This window comes from Lygodium microphyllum, chromosome 24 (genome assembly GCF_053477565.2).
Source record: "Lygodium microphyllum isolate KBCC chromosome 24, Lygodium_microphyllum_v1.1.10, whole genome shotgun sequence".
In the NCBI taxonomy this organism is placed as follows: domain Eukaryota; kingdom Viridiplantae; phylum Streptophyta; class Polypodiopsida; order Schizaeales; family Lygodiaceae; genus Lygodium; species Lygodium microphyllum.
This window is the reverse complement of record NC_141158.1, coordinates 107,936,853-107,954,025: the sequence shown is the minus strand read 5'-3', so window position 1 is coordinate 107,954,025 and position 17,173 is coordinate 107,936,853. Positions and strand designations below refer to the sequence as shown.

At 46.0% G+C, this 17,173-nt stretch overlaps 1 protein-coding gene across 1 annotated transcript in view; it reads left to right on the top strand.

Moving 5' to 3' along the window:
* The window catches only part of PDR2 (phosphate deficiency response 2), a 115,678-nt gene extending 99,849 nt beyond the window's left edge, over positions 1-15,829 (top strand). Inside the window, exons 6-22 of the mRNA XM_087664994.1 lie at positions 289-460; positions 643-747; positions 1,719-1,829; positions 1,953-2,039; positions 10,451-10,633; positions 10,719-10,769; positions 10,864-10,989; positions 11,083-11,162; positions 11,253-11,361; positions 12,303-12,431; positions 12,534-12,599; positions 12,677-12,748; positions 12,830-12,981; positions 13,077-13,188; positions 13,649-13,765; positions 13,969-14,062; positions 14,150-15,829. Of these exons, the coding sequence (XP_087521120.1) occupies positions 289-460; positions 643-747; positions 1,719-1,829; positions 1,953-2,039; positions 10,451-10,633; positions 10,719-10,769; positions 10,864-10,989; positions 11,083-11,162; positions 11,253-11,361; positions 12,303-12,431; positions 12,534-12,599; positions 12,677-12,748; positions 12,830-12,981; positions 13,077-13,188; positions 13,649-13,765; positions 13,969-14,062; positions 14,150-15,222 (2,839 nt within the window). The 3' untranslated portion in view covers positions 15,223-15,829. The remainder of the gene's footprint in view (positions 1-288; positions 461-642; positions 748-1,718; positions 1,830-1,952; positions 2,040-10,450; positions 10,634-10,718; positions 10,770-10,863; positions 10,990-11,082; positions 11,163-11,252; positions 11,362-12,302; positions 12,432-12,533; positions 12,600-12,676; positions 12,749-12,829; positions 12,982-13,076; positions 13,189-13,648; positions 13,766-13,968; positions 14,063-14,149) is intronic.
* The last annotated feature ends 1,344 nt before the right edge of the window (positions 15,830-17,173 follow it).

The following is a 17,173-nucleotide window of genomic DNA, read 5'->3' as shown; positions in this document are numbered from 1 at the left end:
CAGCAAGGGGAGCATAGCAGAGGGCCACCTGATGCAAGAGCACATTTATTTTTAACTGGACAGGGAGGACATAGGACTGCATCAAATATTTTTAAGAAATGACTGAAATGCATGTTTGAAAAGTTTGCATGGTACAGCTGTGGAAAGTTTTGCCTGTTCAATTTGGCTTGTCCTGGTTAGGTGAAGAAAATCATCAGACATGCTAGAGAGCTTGCTTCAGTATAACTAAAGATTATGACCGCTGCAGTTTGTAGGTGCATCAAGCTAACTGATTCACACTATTGGCAGATGGGTGAAATTATCTGGCATTGATCTTTTGCCTGGAGATGTTGTCTCTATTGGTCGTCAAGTTGGACAGGGTGCTGATGAAAGGACAGTTCCTGCTGACATGCTACTTCTGGCAGGAAATGCTATAACAAATGAAGCACTTCTCACAGGGGAGTCTACTCCTCAGTGGAAGGTAACTGGTATTCTATGCTTCACCTAATTGTGCTATTATCATTTGAAGCACTAGAACTTGATTGCTCTTCTAGCACATGACATGGGCAGTTAATCGATTTAAACTCACAAAAAACGCAATAAGACTACACAGTTGAAGCATTTAAAGTAACTCCAGCTATCTCAAGACGTAAGCATGTTCAGGTGTCTATCACTGGCCGGCAACCAGGAGAAAATCTATCACTGAAACGAGATAAGAATCATGTGCTCTTTGGCGGTACCAAAATCTTGCAGCATACATCAGAAAAGGTTTGTCATATACTTTGGAAATCTGCAGCCAATATTTCTAGGCTTGGTTATTCAAGTACTTTTGTTGTTGCATTCATGTTGTTGAATAACAGGAAGGTGTTTGTCTAAATCTGACAAATCTACTTTCATTGGTCGGACTGTGATGATCAAACCACTTGATGATCTGTTGTGGTCAAATAGTTGACAGAACTTTGGAGAATCAGTGGCTGTTGAGGATGTCTTGGGTCTGTTACTTTTTTCATCACAAGGCACCTGCATTCATTATTTAGATTTCAGCTAGTGTAGGTTTAACAAAAATCCTCAAATAAATATGGTATCTCAATTCAGATGTGATATGCCTTGGATTCATACTAGTCCTTTCCTATGATGAAAAGCTGTAAGCAGACATTGGACTGGTGTAGAACTAGCTTGTTGTCATTGGTTCTGGTGAATGCAAACACTTAGGCCAAAAACTGGACTAAAGACTTTGTTGTTTTTTTTTGCAAGAAATGTCAGTTTGCTGCAGAAAATGAATTTCAGTGCCACACTTGTGGCACATGAACTAGGTTTCGCTTATGAAGTAGTTGGTCACATACGGTTAGGTGCTTGCTACATAGGAAAATATCTTGAAATAATTTTTATGAAAATGTATTTTTGAATGACACTTGTACATGAAGTAGGTGGTTAGTTGCATGATCCATCAGTGCTCCCTACCAATGCGCTCCAGTGCACAAATTGCATTTATTGGCTTCTGGTGACTTATGAAGTTGCTGGCTGCTGGTCATATGCTGTTAGTGCTTGCAAGCTGCTACACAGGAAATGAAAAATTTGAATTAATTCATGGCAAATGTTGACTTCCTAGATGGACTTATAATTACTTGGAAATGATTTTCAGCTCAATTTGGGAAAACCAAAGTAAACTCTTACTTCATTGTTTGGAATCATTGTCCTTAAATAACTTGTATGGCGATATAATGTCAATGGTATTGCAGAGTGGGCACTTGAAGACTCCTGATGGTGGATGCCTAGCCATTGTTTTGCGCACAGGTTTTGAGACCAGCCAGGGGAAGTTGATGCGGACTATACTGTTTTCAACTGAACGGGTACAGTAGGAAAACTGGTTTTGTGCATCATTGTGATTTATGTTGCATTTCTGTATGATGTCCAACATCACATTTTTCCTTTTTATGGTGCTAGTAAATGAATCACTTAAATCCTGGTTGCAGGTAACAGCTAACAATTGGGAAAGTGGTCTTTTCATATGTTTTCTTGTTGTGTTCGCTTTGATTGCGGCAGGCTATGTTTTGAAAAAGGTACTATCTTCACCTTTTAGAAATCTACAGTTTCTAATTTTAAAAATTCCATTTTCCTCAATTGACAGCAGAAAGTTTCGAAGAAAAGGCAGTCGGTCAATGCTGATTTTGTTGCATCTTTTCAGAGTTTGAAGGTTCTGACACTCGTGTTAATTTTATGTGCTCCTGGGTGCATGATGATGCCTTGAAATTCGATGATTTGTAAAAATGGATGGTTTTTGGCATATATTGAAAACACATAAGCACTTGTTGGCCTGCTCTAGAATCAATGTTGGGCTAGTCTTTGTAAATTCTTTTGTAATGGGATTAGATGCTGTTCATTACTTCAGAAGTAAGACTTTCCCTATGCATGTGCACTGCCTCTACAAAGTTAAGATGTTTCTGGTCCTGGCATCTTATATCAGATGTTTTTTCTTCATTATCAAGAATAAACTCTTCATATCCATGACCACTCATCCGCCTGTTCGTTGTGCCCCGGCCTGCCCCGTCCTGTCGCTTCGTCGTGCTCCAGCGCCATCGACAGCCACCAGCGCCCATCTTTCTTGCTTTCGCTAGGGCCCTTTGCCAGCTCCCTGTGCGCCGCCTGCGTCCGCCCTGCCCCCACGAAGGGGGTCATATACATGGTCCCTTGGTACAGTGGTTTATTGTGGAGGCATTTGCACTCCACATCAGGTTTCTTCGGCACCGGGTCACCCTTCTTTTCCTCGGCCTGGTGATTGAGTATCGCCAGTTGGTGGAAGACTTTGGGCGGCTCTTCGGCACTGTCCTTCCCGCGTCCTTCGCGGATGCAGTGATAGTTGCAGGGGTCCCAAAGGTACGGGTGGCAGTGAAAGAGGTCAAGAATATCCCACAGTTCCTAGAGATTGAGGCAGGCGGGCACTCCTTTAGGCTGCAGGTCATTGTGATTGGGCAACCAAGGCAGTGCTTGCACTGCCACGACTTTGGACATCAAGCAGCAGTTTGTACGCGTTTCGGAGCCAAGGCGGCTCCGCCCACAGGTCCGGAGGTGGACGCTGACGGTTTCACACAGGTCCAGAGGCGACAGAGGGGGAGACGGCAAGGGGGGGCGCAGCCAGCTCCTCAGAACCAGCCTCTTCAGCAGGGTGTTGGCGGGCGAGCGGCCCCCTCTCGGCAGAGCACTCCACAGCCCCCCTTGTCCGCCCCACCCGATAGGACTGTAGCCCCCCACATTCTCCACATGTGCCATAGACTGTCTCGCTTGAGTTCCTGCAGGCCCCTCACCCCCTCCCCAAAACCCGCCCCTCCCCCCCCCCCCCCCCCCCCCCCCCCCAACACACACACACACACACACCGAAAACCCCCAACACCCGCCATGCATCTCCAACCATCCCACCATATCTCGATCCTCTTCACCCCCATCACCCCCCCTGATCCGCACCTAGGTCAGGTGAGCCCCCCCAGACCCACCTCCCCTCCTCCCACAGGAGGGGATGAGCCACACACACCTACCTCCTCTGCACACCAGCAGTCTCCCCCCGTCCACATAGCCACCAGCTCATCTGCCCTTGCCACCCGCTATACTTTCCCGAGACAGGCACAGCTACTGCCACAAGAGTTCTTCCGCAGTGGCCCATGGTCCTACCTGCGAGTTGCGGAGCGCGGAGATTTCCCACTACCTCTAGAGGTGGGGATCTTCGTAGTTCGTAAGTCAAGGAGGGGCAAGGTCCACCTACTAGCACCACCGGATGGACAAACTACGCCTGTTTTCTTCAGTCATCTTACTCAAAGGAGTGGACGACCACACAGATTGAGGAGGAGTTGAAGAGTCAGGTGGTGGATCACATCTCCCAGTGGATGGGAGATGAAGGATTAGCAGTGTTTGCACAACAGTGGCCAGGTTGCATGATGGGCATTAACTGGTGGGCTGGTGCCGACGTCCCTCACTTGAGCATTATCTTTCGAGGCCCCCCATAGTGGAAAGCGCCGAGGGACGTGATCAAGTGGCCCCCGGCACAGCGGCCCGCTTCTACCAGTGTATAGAGTCGCGTTTTTCAGCATGGCTGATAGATGCATTGATAGTACCACCTAGAGCATCTATCACCCCTATGGTTCAGCCGAGGGCCACCATGGGGGACTGGATTTCACCATCCAGACCGGCGGCAAAACGCCCGTGCATGTCTCACAGTCTTTCTTCCTCATCTGCAGCATCCACACCGAACAGATGCCTGTTCGGTCAGTCATAGGTTTCTCCATGAGTTAACATCTTGCATCCTGGAATGTGAACAGTCTCCACTACAGTGGGGTACGTGGCTCGAGGAAGCTGATTGTTCGGCAGGAGTTGCAGCCTGCCCTTGCTGGACAGATAGACATCTTGCTTCAGCAGGAGACTCTCGCCCAGGCTCAGCGGATTGGGAAGGTACTTCCGGGCAGCTCGCATACTTACTGGGAGCACACCATAGGTGCCCATGGTAGGAGTGGAGGCGTATGCACCTCTATTGGCCCGAGTCTCACCACTTGTGTACGAGACCACGGGACGATAGTGGCAGGAAGGGTTCTATGGATCAGATTGGATATTGGGGACTCGTGTATTGGAGTCCTCAATGTTTATGCCCCTATGGAGGTTAGGGCACGCAGCAGGTTCTGGGTGGAGATTGCAGCTGGACTCCTAGAGGTGGACTCCTGGATTGTTGGAGTAGATTTCAACAACTTGGAGGCTTTGGAGGACCAGCAGGGCAGAGGAAGAAACTACCAGGGCATGGCTGGGGAGGAGTAGGAGGCATGGGAGGTCTTTTTGCTTGCAGTCAGAGCATGCGATGCCTGGAAAGACCCTGCCTTCCACAGGAGGGAGAGGTCGTTGGACTTCTCATGGGGATACAGGCGGCTAGGTGGAGCCTTGCTGGAGGGGGGTGGACAGGTTTTATGTGGGAGAGTGGGGAGGCTCTCGTGGAGGCCAGATTGAGTAGTTGGCAGGCACCACGTTATTCGATCATTGCCCTGTTCTCCTGGCACTTGATCCCCCAGCATCCGCCCTAGATACACGATCCTGTCGGATCCCTGAATCGATCTATAGGAGGGTGGAGTTGTCGAGATAGATAGAGTAGATTTGGACCAGAGAGTGGGTGAGGAGGGACAGGATAGCAGAGGAGGTTGCAAAGGTCCTAGCCGAGTCAAGCAGAATCTGCCAAGAGGCAGCCGTACAGGCCAGGCAGCAGTGTTGGGAGGAGGAGAGAGCACTCGGCGGGACCTTGCAGCCATGCAGAGATTATTGTAGGAGGCACCAAGGGACCCCACCCTCCATGCACAGGAGGTGCGCGTGCGTGCAGCCATTGCTGGCCTAGAGGACAGGCGCTTGGAGTTCTCTTTCCGCACTTCAGCAGCCTTTTGGGCGCGGAAGGGGGACACAATGTGCAGGGAGTTCTTCCAAGTGTACCAGCCCCGCACCGCGGTAGAGCAGATACGCAGCCTTAGGGATCAGTATGGGAGGACCCGTTCTAGCCCTAATGAGGTGATGGAGATTGCCATCGACTATTACACATGCCTCTTCTAGCAGGAGACAGCTTCAGCTAGAGGACAGAGATGGAGACGACAGGTATGGGATTACACCTCGTCCCTCGTCACAGAGGAGATAGGATACGCCCTCCTAGCCCCCTTCACAGAGAAGGAACTAGAGGAGGTTTTCCATACACAGGATGGGCAGAAATGTTCGGGGGAGGATGGTCTCTTTATGGCTTTCTTCACTACCTACTGGGATGTGGTGAAGGACCCCCTAATGAGGGCTTTCCAGTAGATCTTCACCTCAGGACAGATGCTAGGGAGGCTCTTGGCAGGCCTTATCAATCTTCTCCCCAGAGGGGGAGACCGGTTGGAGCTCTCCCAGTGGAGACCGATCACCTTATTGTCAGTGGCCTATAAGGCTCTGGCAAAGATGATTGGTAGGCGATTACGCCATGTGCTTCCAGATATCATTCATGACACACAGACAGGCTTTGTCCAAGATAGGAGCATCCTAGACAATGTATTTACATTCTTTGAGGCGATAGAGTGGGCTCAGCACAGTGCGCAAAGACTTGCAGTACTACTCTTGGATTTCGAGAAAGCTTATGACAGGGTGGACTGGGATTTCCTAGAGGGCACCATGGTGAAGTTGGGATTCCCCCACGCTTGGATTCGCGGGGTCTCCGGCCTATATAGATCAGCCACCAGCAGGGTTCTCATAGGCGGAAGGCGAGGGGAGGAGTTTGGGCTAGAGAGATCGGTCCGACGGGGCTGTCCCCTGGCCCCATACCTGTTCCTATTCTTCGCAGAGGCGATGTCTCACTTCCTCAGGTCACGTGTGAGTGGACCATGCGGCCTTCGACTTCCAGTGAGAGAGGAGACTGAGTTGTTAGACTCAGAGTACGCAGACAACATAGGCCTCTACATAGAGGACGATGAGGCGATGCTGGAGAGAATGAGGCTAGCTCTTGATGTGTTATGCGTTGCAACGTGTGCGAAAATCAACTGGCGAAAGTTGGTTGGTTTCCTCACAGACCCGGAATCTAGCACAGAGTGGGGCGTCCACTTGGGATTTAGATGGGTGAGGAGAGGGCAGACCGTCCGATACCTAGGGTTCCAGGTGGGACTCGACATTACTCCTGCCCAGCAGTTTCTTCCTGTCCTAGATTCTATTCGGAGGAAACTGACCTATTGGAGCACGGTTCGCCTCTCACTTGCCGGTCGAGCCCTGGTGGTTAATCAGGTTCTTGAAGCGACAGCCTAGTACATCACCTCGTGTTGGTGCTTCTCCTCATCGTGCGTAGGGCAGCTTTGCCGCCTAGTGCCGAATTTCCTTTGGTCTGGATCTGATGGCTCTAGGGACTCCAGGGCCAAGGTGGCGTGGGCGACCATCATACGACATCGATCAGAGGGAGGGCTTGGGATCATAGACCCAGAATATCAGAGTATGGCCCTCTTGGGAAAGCTAGTTGTCCACGGTCTCACACCAGGCGGGCAAACCTGGAAGGTCTTACTGCAGGAGGGCCTTCAGGACTGTAAACCGAGGCTTGGTGGTGAGTGGAGGCCGTCCCTGAGATGGATCTTCACTTCAATCTAGATCACCTTTCCTGTGGAGCCTACTCCATGTGTGGCAGGGCCTCCGTAAGGCCCTAATCTAGAGCCCCCCAGGTTGCCAGGAGGAAATAGACCGTCAGCCGGTGATCTGGAACATCCAGGTCAAAGATAGGAAAGGGGCACAAATAGGTGAGCGCTCCCACATCCAGTGGGCTGGGTGGGAGGCCGGCCCGGCTAGCTCCATCAGGACATGGCGGGAGGTGTACAGGATGGCGGACGAGGAGGTGCTGCAGCGAGTATCAGGGTGCATGAGAGGAGTGGAGTTGAGGAGAAGAGAGATAAACGCAGCAATACCCTCGGAGTGGCTTGCCCCCCCGATACGAGAGCCGATAGAGGCCGGGGAGGTATGGGCAGCTAGGTTCTCTCTAGCAGGCATCTCTCTTCAGGTGGCAGGTAGAGTGGGTGGCGCCCCCCAGGGGACCTTCTTCACCGTTCAGGAGGGGGGACGTCTGGCCCTTGATAGAGGGCAACAGGATGAGGGGATTGCCACCCTTTCATGGAGGAGGATTCGGGTGGTGGGTCTTCAAGGGAAGACTTAGCGACTGGACCCTATGTTTTCTGGAAGGAGCTCAAGGAGTGGCGCCTTTGGATCTGGGAGGGTAGACTACTTGATGAGTTGGAGTGGGATCCAAGAGAGTGGCTATGGCCGGCCTTTGTGGTCGCCAAAAATCCACCCAGGTTTCTAGAGTATACAGCGAGGATTGGCAAACATGTATTGATGCAAGAGGATATGGACTGGGCGCCGTTATGCAGCAGGCCCTGGGCGGAGCACAGCATCACAGAGCCCTTCCGACGGACCTTTTGGCGCCGCCTATGGGATAGCTGGAGGCCAAGGAGGGTGTCGTATTTTTTATGGCTGGTGGCACATGGAGGCTTGGCGGTGGGAAGCTGGCTTGCCCAGATGCAGACGGAGGGAGGTTGTAAGTGCTGCACATAGTAGCCTCTAGAAACCCCAAAGCACTGCCTTTGGTCTTGTGAGGAGGCGCAGCTCGTGTAGAGAGGAGCATGCCGTATACTTCGACGTATAGTGCCCAGCCTTGGGTGTATTTCATGGGGAGCTTTCTGTTGGCAGGCAGGCAGCTAGGGCCGTCACCTTTTTTATGAGGCCGGGGTGCAGGACACGATATTCATGATTGAGGCAGGGTCATGTGCAGTGGTCGGTCTGGAGGCTTTACCCATCCGCCAGGTACTGGAGCCCACAGCAGACTGCTCGGAGATATGGGAGATCATAGGGAGTCTTACTGGATGGCATATTTGGAAGGCGCGATGCCAGGTGGCTTTCGGCAGAGAGAGACTTTCAGCACTTGCGACCTTAGCAGAGCTATGAACCTCCATCATCCATTCCCTCCGCGGCCGATGGGATTAGGTGCAGGGCGAGTCCAGGGCTCGTTAGGAGCTCAGTGGTCACTTCATGCGTACCTGGGGTGGCCAGGGCCTGTTCTTTGTGATGCAGGCAGGCAGCCCCATTTGGCGATATATAAACCCCCCCCCCCCCCCCCCCCCCCCCCCCCCCCCAATGGCTTCTTGCCCCCATCCCCCCTAGACTGCCTTGAGAGGCTTGTATACGTGATGTATTGGTGACTTTGCATCAGCTCCAGTTAGTCCTTTGAGCACGAGCACTCTGTTGTAATCAGTTTTTTTTTTTTTTTTTGGTTTTGTTTTTGGGTTTTTTTTTTGAGTAATATAATCAGCCACATTTTACTTGCAAAAAAAAAACTGACATGGTCTCTTGATTCCCATTCCTAAAAAATGAGCTCTTTAATGTAGAATCTGGATAAGTGACATTGTCTCTCCTTTCCAATTTCCAGGAAATTATCTTTTGAAATTCAATGATCTATACAACTGTGAACACATGGATTTCTATTATTTTGCACCTGGGTAGTTACAGGATTGTCAATTTAGAAAAGCATAATATCACAATATCTTGATTCTCCTGTATCATGGAACCCATGTCATCTGATTCTATGCGCAGCCCTCTCTCATCTATATAGCAACGGCAGGGAAGATGGATATCCTAGTTTCACTCTAACTATGAATTTCGTTTGACATGCCTGTTGTTGCCTGGACTATTTTGATACTTACATCAGGAGAACACACCTTGAATCATGTCATTATATATGATACTAAGATCTAGTAATCTATGAAACAATGGGTCCCTGTAACATTGACAGTAGCTCCATAGGCTTGACAAATCAGCATTCATATTTTTCAAATTTCTTTAATCAGGGCACAGAATTAAAGAGATGATCTGAGAAATCGCCTAGCACTTGTGGCTTGTTGCCTTTGTTTCCTAGACAAGTTCTGTTTTCAAATGGCCTCATATATTGTGACAAGTGTTACATCCTTGTACATACAGGATGGGCATCATTGGCCATGGCCAGGGACCAGGGATCACTTACTGACTAGGTGTAATTGTGCCCAAGACTAGGGGTGATTGTGCCCAAGACTAGGTGGGTTGAACAGTTCTGTAAAACAGGAATCAAGGGTCCATTTGTGTATTTGGAGTGTGATCACCACACTTTTACTTCTAGGCCCATTTGGTTGTCTCCGCCCATTTGGTTGTCTCGTCCACAAGCCAAGATGGTGGTTTGGGATGCCAAGCCTTGTAACGAGTCTTAGGGCTGGTCCTAGACTGCTGGGATATAAGCCTGTTTGTCGATATGGCTTGGGGGTTAGCTTTGTGTCCATTACTTTTTGTTTCTCATTTTATGCTAGAATGATTTGTGTTACATCATGTGTGCAGGTTGGGCCCATGTTGGTGTTCCAGCAAGTGTATTGCTTAATAACATTAGTGTGCTAGTTGTTGTTATCAAGGGTATTGGTGACCTTGTGAATAGGTGTAAGTCCTTTGCAAAGTAGGATGTGGAAAAGCTTCAGCCAAGCCAATAGCCAACACATGAGAGCCAGGATATGTCTGCTCAGTCTGCATATCCTTATGCTCTCCTGGGTCTTGCAATTTTAGTTTTTATCATTCAATAGGTGTATGGGATGAGCATGGTATTTGATATGTAGCAGAAAGGGTTGATGGGGAACTTTTCCAAGCTGTATGCGATCTGACTTATGAAGAGCTGGTATATATCATCCTCTTGCTTATCAAGAAGTCTCTTTCTTTTTCCTCTCTTGGATATGGACTCAAAATGTATGCTAAGGGATACTACGTTTGTGCTCAATGATCAGGACTCTGTAATCCACAATGCGACTGTTTCCTCAAGGAAGTTGGCTCATTTAATGCTCATATCTTGGCTATTGGATCTTGTCGTGGATAGGAATATTAGTGCTCATCGTGGGGTATAGGGAGGGAGGGAAATCAGGCTTTCAGTATCTGACAAAGCTGTTTGCAGGGTTTGGAGGATCCTTCAAGAAGCAAGTACAAGCTCTTTTTGAATTGTTCACTTATTATTACTTCAGTCATACCACCTGAGTTGCCAATGGAGCTGTCAATTGCAGTAAACACATCACTGATTGCTTTGGCAAGGAAGGGTATATATTGCACAGAGCCATTTCGCATACCTTTTGCGGGAAAGGTTTGTTAGCTTCTTGTTAGTATATGTAGTACCTTCTTTTGTACATCTATTAGATCCTAAATGAAGTTTTCTTGTTTATGTGCAGGTTGATGTCTGCTGTTTTGACAAAACTGGAACTTTGACAAGTGACGATATGGTACTTCAAATATTGCATGACTTCTTTTTTCTCCGACTGCTTTGCCTTCTGTGTAAATTTCATCTATTTCAGGTTCTACCTGGTTTTGAAACAGGAATTTCGAGGGGTGGCTTCTCTTGATGGAAATGAAGAACTTGAAACAGATGCTGGGAAAATTTCTGAGCAAGCTGTTCAAGTTTTGGCTGGGTGTCATGCCCTTGTATTTGTGGACAGTAAACTTGTATGACCTGAAAGTGTACTTCCTGAAAGTTGAAAACTTTCTATTGAGTATTTGTTACTAATACGATAGCTCTTTGTCTTCTGATTCATGTAGGTTGGTGACCCGTTAGAGAAGGCAGCTTTGAAGGGAATTGATTGGGCTTACACTTCTGATGAGAAAGCTGTCCCAAGGAAGTGAGAGACTTACTTCTGTTTGCATTACATGGATCATGAGCCTTCTGTCTTTGGCTCCTAAGTTCTAACTTTAGCAATTCCTTTTTCTAGGGGTCATTATGAGCCAGTCCAGATCATACAGCGACATCATTTTGCATCTCACCTGAAAAGAATGTCCACAGTAGTGCAAGTGCAGGGTTCCTACTTTACTTTTGTTAAGGTAACTCTGTTTGTAAATATAAGGTCAAAAGGTCGGCTATTTGAGCTTTGTATAATGTTTGGGGTTTGGTTAATATTTGATTAAGCTTTTGGCTTTGCTTGTGCATTGTTGGAAGTAAGTCTAAAATGTTTTATCTGGAACAATTGCTTGGGTGCTTGTCCCGGATCTTTGGTTTGTTGGTTTTTGCTTCGCAGCAACAAGCCCTCTGTTTTGGCTGATGCAGATACCGGGATTATATGATTGGCTCACGATGTGACTGTTTTGCATTAGCCAAAATGGTACTTCCATTCCTTCTCATTCCTAGAAATGGAAAATATGTTTCTGGCCATTCACAGGATGCCATGTCCATGATCCCCCCCCCTTTACCTTCCCTTTTAGTTCCTCCTGTTTTGCTCAGCCTCTCTTTGAATCCGTCCTCCATAGCCCAATCTACTTCTCTCCTCTTGTGTGAGTATAGTTCAGCTCTGCCACTTTATGAATACTTGATTGTCCATTGTTAAGGCTATCTGTAACCTTCAATGGTGCTGAAACAGCAGCTTTTAGCCTATGAGTGGTCCATCCAATTCTGTAATGTGAGAGACCTTGTGCATGCAGGTACGCATACATGCCCTGCTGTGAAACCTTGAATTGGTTTAAGTGATTAAATAATCTGCCATATAGTTTCTTGGTTGGATGGTTCCTGCAAAATCGTCATTTCTTCCTGTCTGGTTGATAACAAGTTACATCTTAATTTTTTGTTTCCTTCAGTCCTAAAGCTTCAAGGAGGTCTTTATGCATTTGCCATTGTCTTATTTTCAACCATCTGTTAGGACTGAATATTGATGATCCTGTGTATTGTTTTCAGTTGTGCAAATATATGTTCATGTGAGCTCTTAAAAAACCCTGGGTTTAAAGCAAAAGGTCATCTTGGTAAAGCAGCACTGTTCCACATGAAAATGCAGGGGGCTCCAGAAATTATTCAAGAAAGGCTTCTTGACGTTCCTCCACAATATGTGGAGTCTTATAAGCGTTACACATGTCAAGGTTCTCGCGTGTTGGCTTTAGCATACAAGAAACTGCCAGACATGCCAGTATGTTGCTCTGAATGTTCTTGTTCTGTATTTCTTTGTTTGGACTAAGGGTATTGGTTAAGGAAACACTTATTTTGAAATCTTACCTCTGGGATCTGTCAGGTCAGTGACTTACGTAATATGGACCGACAATTGGTTGAGGCAGATCTTTCTTTTGCTGGATTTGCGGTATTGTACAGCAGCATTTTAGTTGGTTATACATGACAGTACACAAACATGTTCTGAATGAAGCTTGCTATTTGCAGGTTTTTGCTTGTCCTCTGCGTAGTGACTCTGCCATTGTCTTGAAGGAGTTGAAGCATTCTTCACATGACCTTGTAAGTTCAGGTGTTTCTGATTCAGTTAGTTCCATGTGCTGTGTCTTTGTTTGTGGTATGAGGTGCTTGTGTTCCATGTAGGTGATGATTACAGGAGACCAAGCTTTGACTGCTTGCCATGTGGCATCTCAAGTACACATATTGTCAAATGCTGTATTGATATTGACTCCACAGAAAACGGACAACAAATTTGAGTGGTTGTCACCTGATGAAAAAGACATCCTACCCTATAAGTAAAACCTTTTTTGCTAAAAGAACATGTTTTATATTTCTTTTCAGACTTTGGAAAGATGGCTAATACAGTGTGCTTTCCTTTGTCAAATTGCAGAGACAGAGAAGTTCCGATTTTATCTATGAGCCATGATCTCTGCATAACTGGGGAGAGTTTCACCATGCTTCAGCGAACTGGAGCCTTGCAGTTAGTCATCCCATTTATCAAGGTTTTGAATGAAATAGAGCTGATTTCTGTTTGAGTGCAACAGTTCACAAAATTGTAGTACTGCCTGACCTGACAGTTGGAGCAGCACATTCATGTTTGTAACTTAAACACGTCAATGCTACTTGAAAGCTGCTTGCAAACCAGTTTGGTGCTGCAGTCAAGCACGCACCCTAGGGAATAGATGTAAGAAGACAACAAGCATCCAGCTAGGGAATTGTACCTGCTGTGTCATCAGTAATTGTTTGAGGGGTTATGTACATGTGGCATTGATAGCTTGAAAGTAGTGAAGCCCATCCTGTCCTTTAACATTTTGAACCCTTTGAACTGACTAAAATGCTATGCAAGAAAAGCTTTTATAGCTTTGATCTTAAATTAAGGTTATGTTAGTTAATGCACATCTGACCTTCCATTCGTAATGTGGAATTTTTGTAAGCTTCTGTTGATGAGCTGAATTGTTGCAGGTTTTTGCTCGAGTTAGTCCTGATCAAAAAGAGCTTATACTGACAACTCTTAAGTCAGTTGGGCGTACAGCATTGATGTGTGGAGATGGCACAAATGATGTTGGAGCCTTAAAGCAAGTATGTCAATCTCCCTTAAACACATGACAGTCTTTAATCTACATAACAAGCACTCCACTGGACAGTTCTCATAATTGACCACATTCTTAATCACTTACCAGAAATCCCACCAATTAAGTGCAGTAGAATCCTATATAAGGAAGGATTTTAAACTACCGTGTTGTTCTAATAATCTTGTACCTTTTACCGTTGGTCGCAAGCAGTCCCATGTAGGTGTTGCGCTGCTGAATGCTATTCCTCCAAACCAGCCTGCATCTGAGCAGTCATCAAAGCAAGCTGTTGCTTCTGCTTTGAATGGTGCAAAATCTGGACCTTCAGTTGTCATTGTTTCCATCTCTGTTTTAGATTGGTGTATGGTCTCCCTGACTGCATATTGGTTCTCAGGGAAAGCAGGTAGAGTTAAGAAAGTCAAGAGTGGCACTGGTTCAACATCCATTTCCAGCTCATTGGCAGTAAATGAAAGTATGACAAACAAATCTGTCGTGAATCGGTCACTGAAGATAGGCTCTGGCCCAGTTAGTTCGCAAGGCTCGAATTCTGTTCAAGGAAGTGCTATTAATCGGCAACTAACTCCAGCAGAAAAGCAAAGATTGAAATTGAAAAAAATGATTGATGAAATGGGAGAAGAAGGCGATAGTAGAACAGCTCCTGTTGTAAAGCTTGGTGATGCATCAATGGCTTCTCCATTTACTGCAAAGCATGCCTCAGTGCAACCAACTATTGACATTATTCGCCAAGGAAGAAGCACTTTAGTCACCACGCTGCAAATGTTCAAGATTCTGGGGCTAAATTGTCTTGCAACGGCATATGTACTGAGTGTGATGTATCTCGATGGTGTCAAGCTTGGAGATGTACAGGCCACTATTAGTGGACTTTTTACAGCAGCTTTCTTTTTATTTATATCACATGCACGGCCACTTAACTCTCTATCTGCTGAACGACCCCATCCAAACATCTTCTGTGCCTATGTATTTCTATCACTTTTAGGACAATTCGCAATTCATATAACTTTTCTTATTGCGGTTACTAAGGCAGCAGAGAAGTATATGCCTGAAGAATGCATTGAGCCAGATTCTGAATTTGAACCTAATCTGGTCAATACAGTTTCTTACATGGCAAACATGATGATCCAAGTAGCCACATTTGCTGTCAACTACATGGGCCATCCATTTAATCAGAGCATTCGAGAAAACAAACCATTCTTCTATGCACTTACATCTGCTGCCATCTTTTTTACTGTCATCACCTCTGACATGTTTAGGACTCTGAATGATTGGCTGAGGTTGGTACCACTACCGCAACCTTTTGGGCACAAGTTACTTCTATGGGCTGGTCTAATGATGATAAGCTGTTACATCTGGGAGCATCTGCTGCGAAAGCTCTTTCCAGGAAAAATGCCATCATGGAGACGAAAGCTACGCCGTGGTTCTACTTTGGTGTCTAAAAAGAATGATTAGCTGGAAATCACCAGAGTCCAAACTGTTAGTGCAGCGGCTGCTACTGATACTGATCAAGACCTACATTTCAAGTTTCTTATATCCCCTATCCACAGAGATCTCACATCATACTTGGAAAGTTCAAATTATTTTCTTGACTTTCCAGCAAAATTTTTATTAAAATTTGCTGAGGACACTGGGAAGGCATTGACTATGGTTAAATTTTGGAATCTATTATGTTGAAAGAGACCAAATTTGTGGTCTTCCTTTCCAAGAAGCGTTCTCAAACTCAGGCTTCTCAATCATTGGTGGGGACAGACAGAGGAGAGTGCTTTTCCAATTTTGTACTATGGACTGCTTTGGGAGATCAAGCTCTCAAAGTGTACTTATATGTGTCATGAGTTCAAAAACATGCTTATAAAGGGCAGCTTATTTCTAAGCTGTTCTGTTTTGCAACTTGGCCAAAATGCCCTTACAGCACAGGTACATTGTCATCATTAAGCTGTTCTATTTTGTAACTTGCCCGAAATGCACTTCAGCACAGGTACATCAGCACAGGTACATTCTTTTTCTGTAAGAGCCTATGTATGGAGCTTTATCATTCAAGTGGACTTAGTGTTGCTTGAATTTTGAAATGGCTGCTTCTATTGCATGATAAGGTAATAACAAGATCCAGGTGTGCATAAGCTCGAGTATCTTGTGGGTACAAGAGGTGATGTGGTGGGCCAATTACATCTCATGTCGTTGAATCTAAGTAATCGCTCTTTGGTCTGAGTAGGGCCACCTTCAGCTAAAGGTGCTGGGTCGTTATGTGACTAATATTCTATGCCCTTTGTAGGAATATCCCTCCTAGTCTTATAGTCCTTGTGTCTATATGTCCCTAGGCAGTGCTACCCCTTGATAAAACTGTCAGGGTTGTTTGTTGTACTGTCCCATGCACTTGTAACTATTAGGGATGCTTCGACTCTTTGGATCTCTAGTGGCCCAAATATCTATGATGTAGAGTTATCATTGATTGTATGGTCTGTTGCCTCAAGAACAATCTGCTCTCTCTCTCTGTCTCTGTCTCTCTCTCTCTCTCATTTGGAAATGCTCCTCCATCTCTACCTCCACATGGCACAATTTGCATACTCTCCTCCCTAGGGACTCTTGAGGCTCTACTTGTTTCTATCTCCAACTTGTGTGATGGAACTTTGAGTTGGCCTATGGCAATGCACATGGCATTTGGCATGTAGCAATCCATGTACAAGGATTTGATGATGAGTTTGTCCTTGTAGAGAGAGAGAGAGAGAGAGAGAGAGAGAGAGAGAGAGAGAGGTTAGTTATTTCATTTAGCTCCTTAGCCTTATATACACGTTTGTGTGTGTATAAGTTAATCATAAATCTTAACAATTTGATTTACCTTTTAGCCGCACTCTATAGTACTCTAGGATGAGACATCACCATAGTTTATCATACACTTATGTCTCTATTACCATTTTCCACTTTTGCAGCTATCTTTATTTCCTCTCTCTATCTCAATCAACCCATTGTTCTTTAGCTTTTAAAAATACCTCTCTTCACAACTTCTCTCTTGAACAATTTGTCTTCTTAGTATTATGAAAAAGATCGTCTTGTAACATTTGTAAGTCTCTTCAGTAGTCATTAGTCATTTTAATCCACCAAATAGTCACCAAACACATTTTGTCAAATAGTGGTTCTCAATTTGTTTGAGCCTCTCTCTCTCTCTCTCTCTCTCTCTCTCTCCCTTTGTGGTCACAAAACTTGAAGGTCCTAGTTTATGCGTACTTAACACACCGTACACAAGCTCTCTTTGAAGTTTTTATAATCTTTCCCTATGGTGTAATTGTATTTCTTGAAGGGAAAAGTCCAAGTGGGAGCACGAGTAAGTGAAAGCAATGGAGGTGTGAGTTTTTATCGGTGGATGGAGCAAGAAAGCAAGAGAGAGACTCAAGATATGTGACCGGTCTTT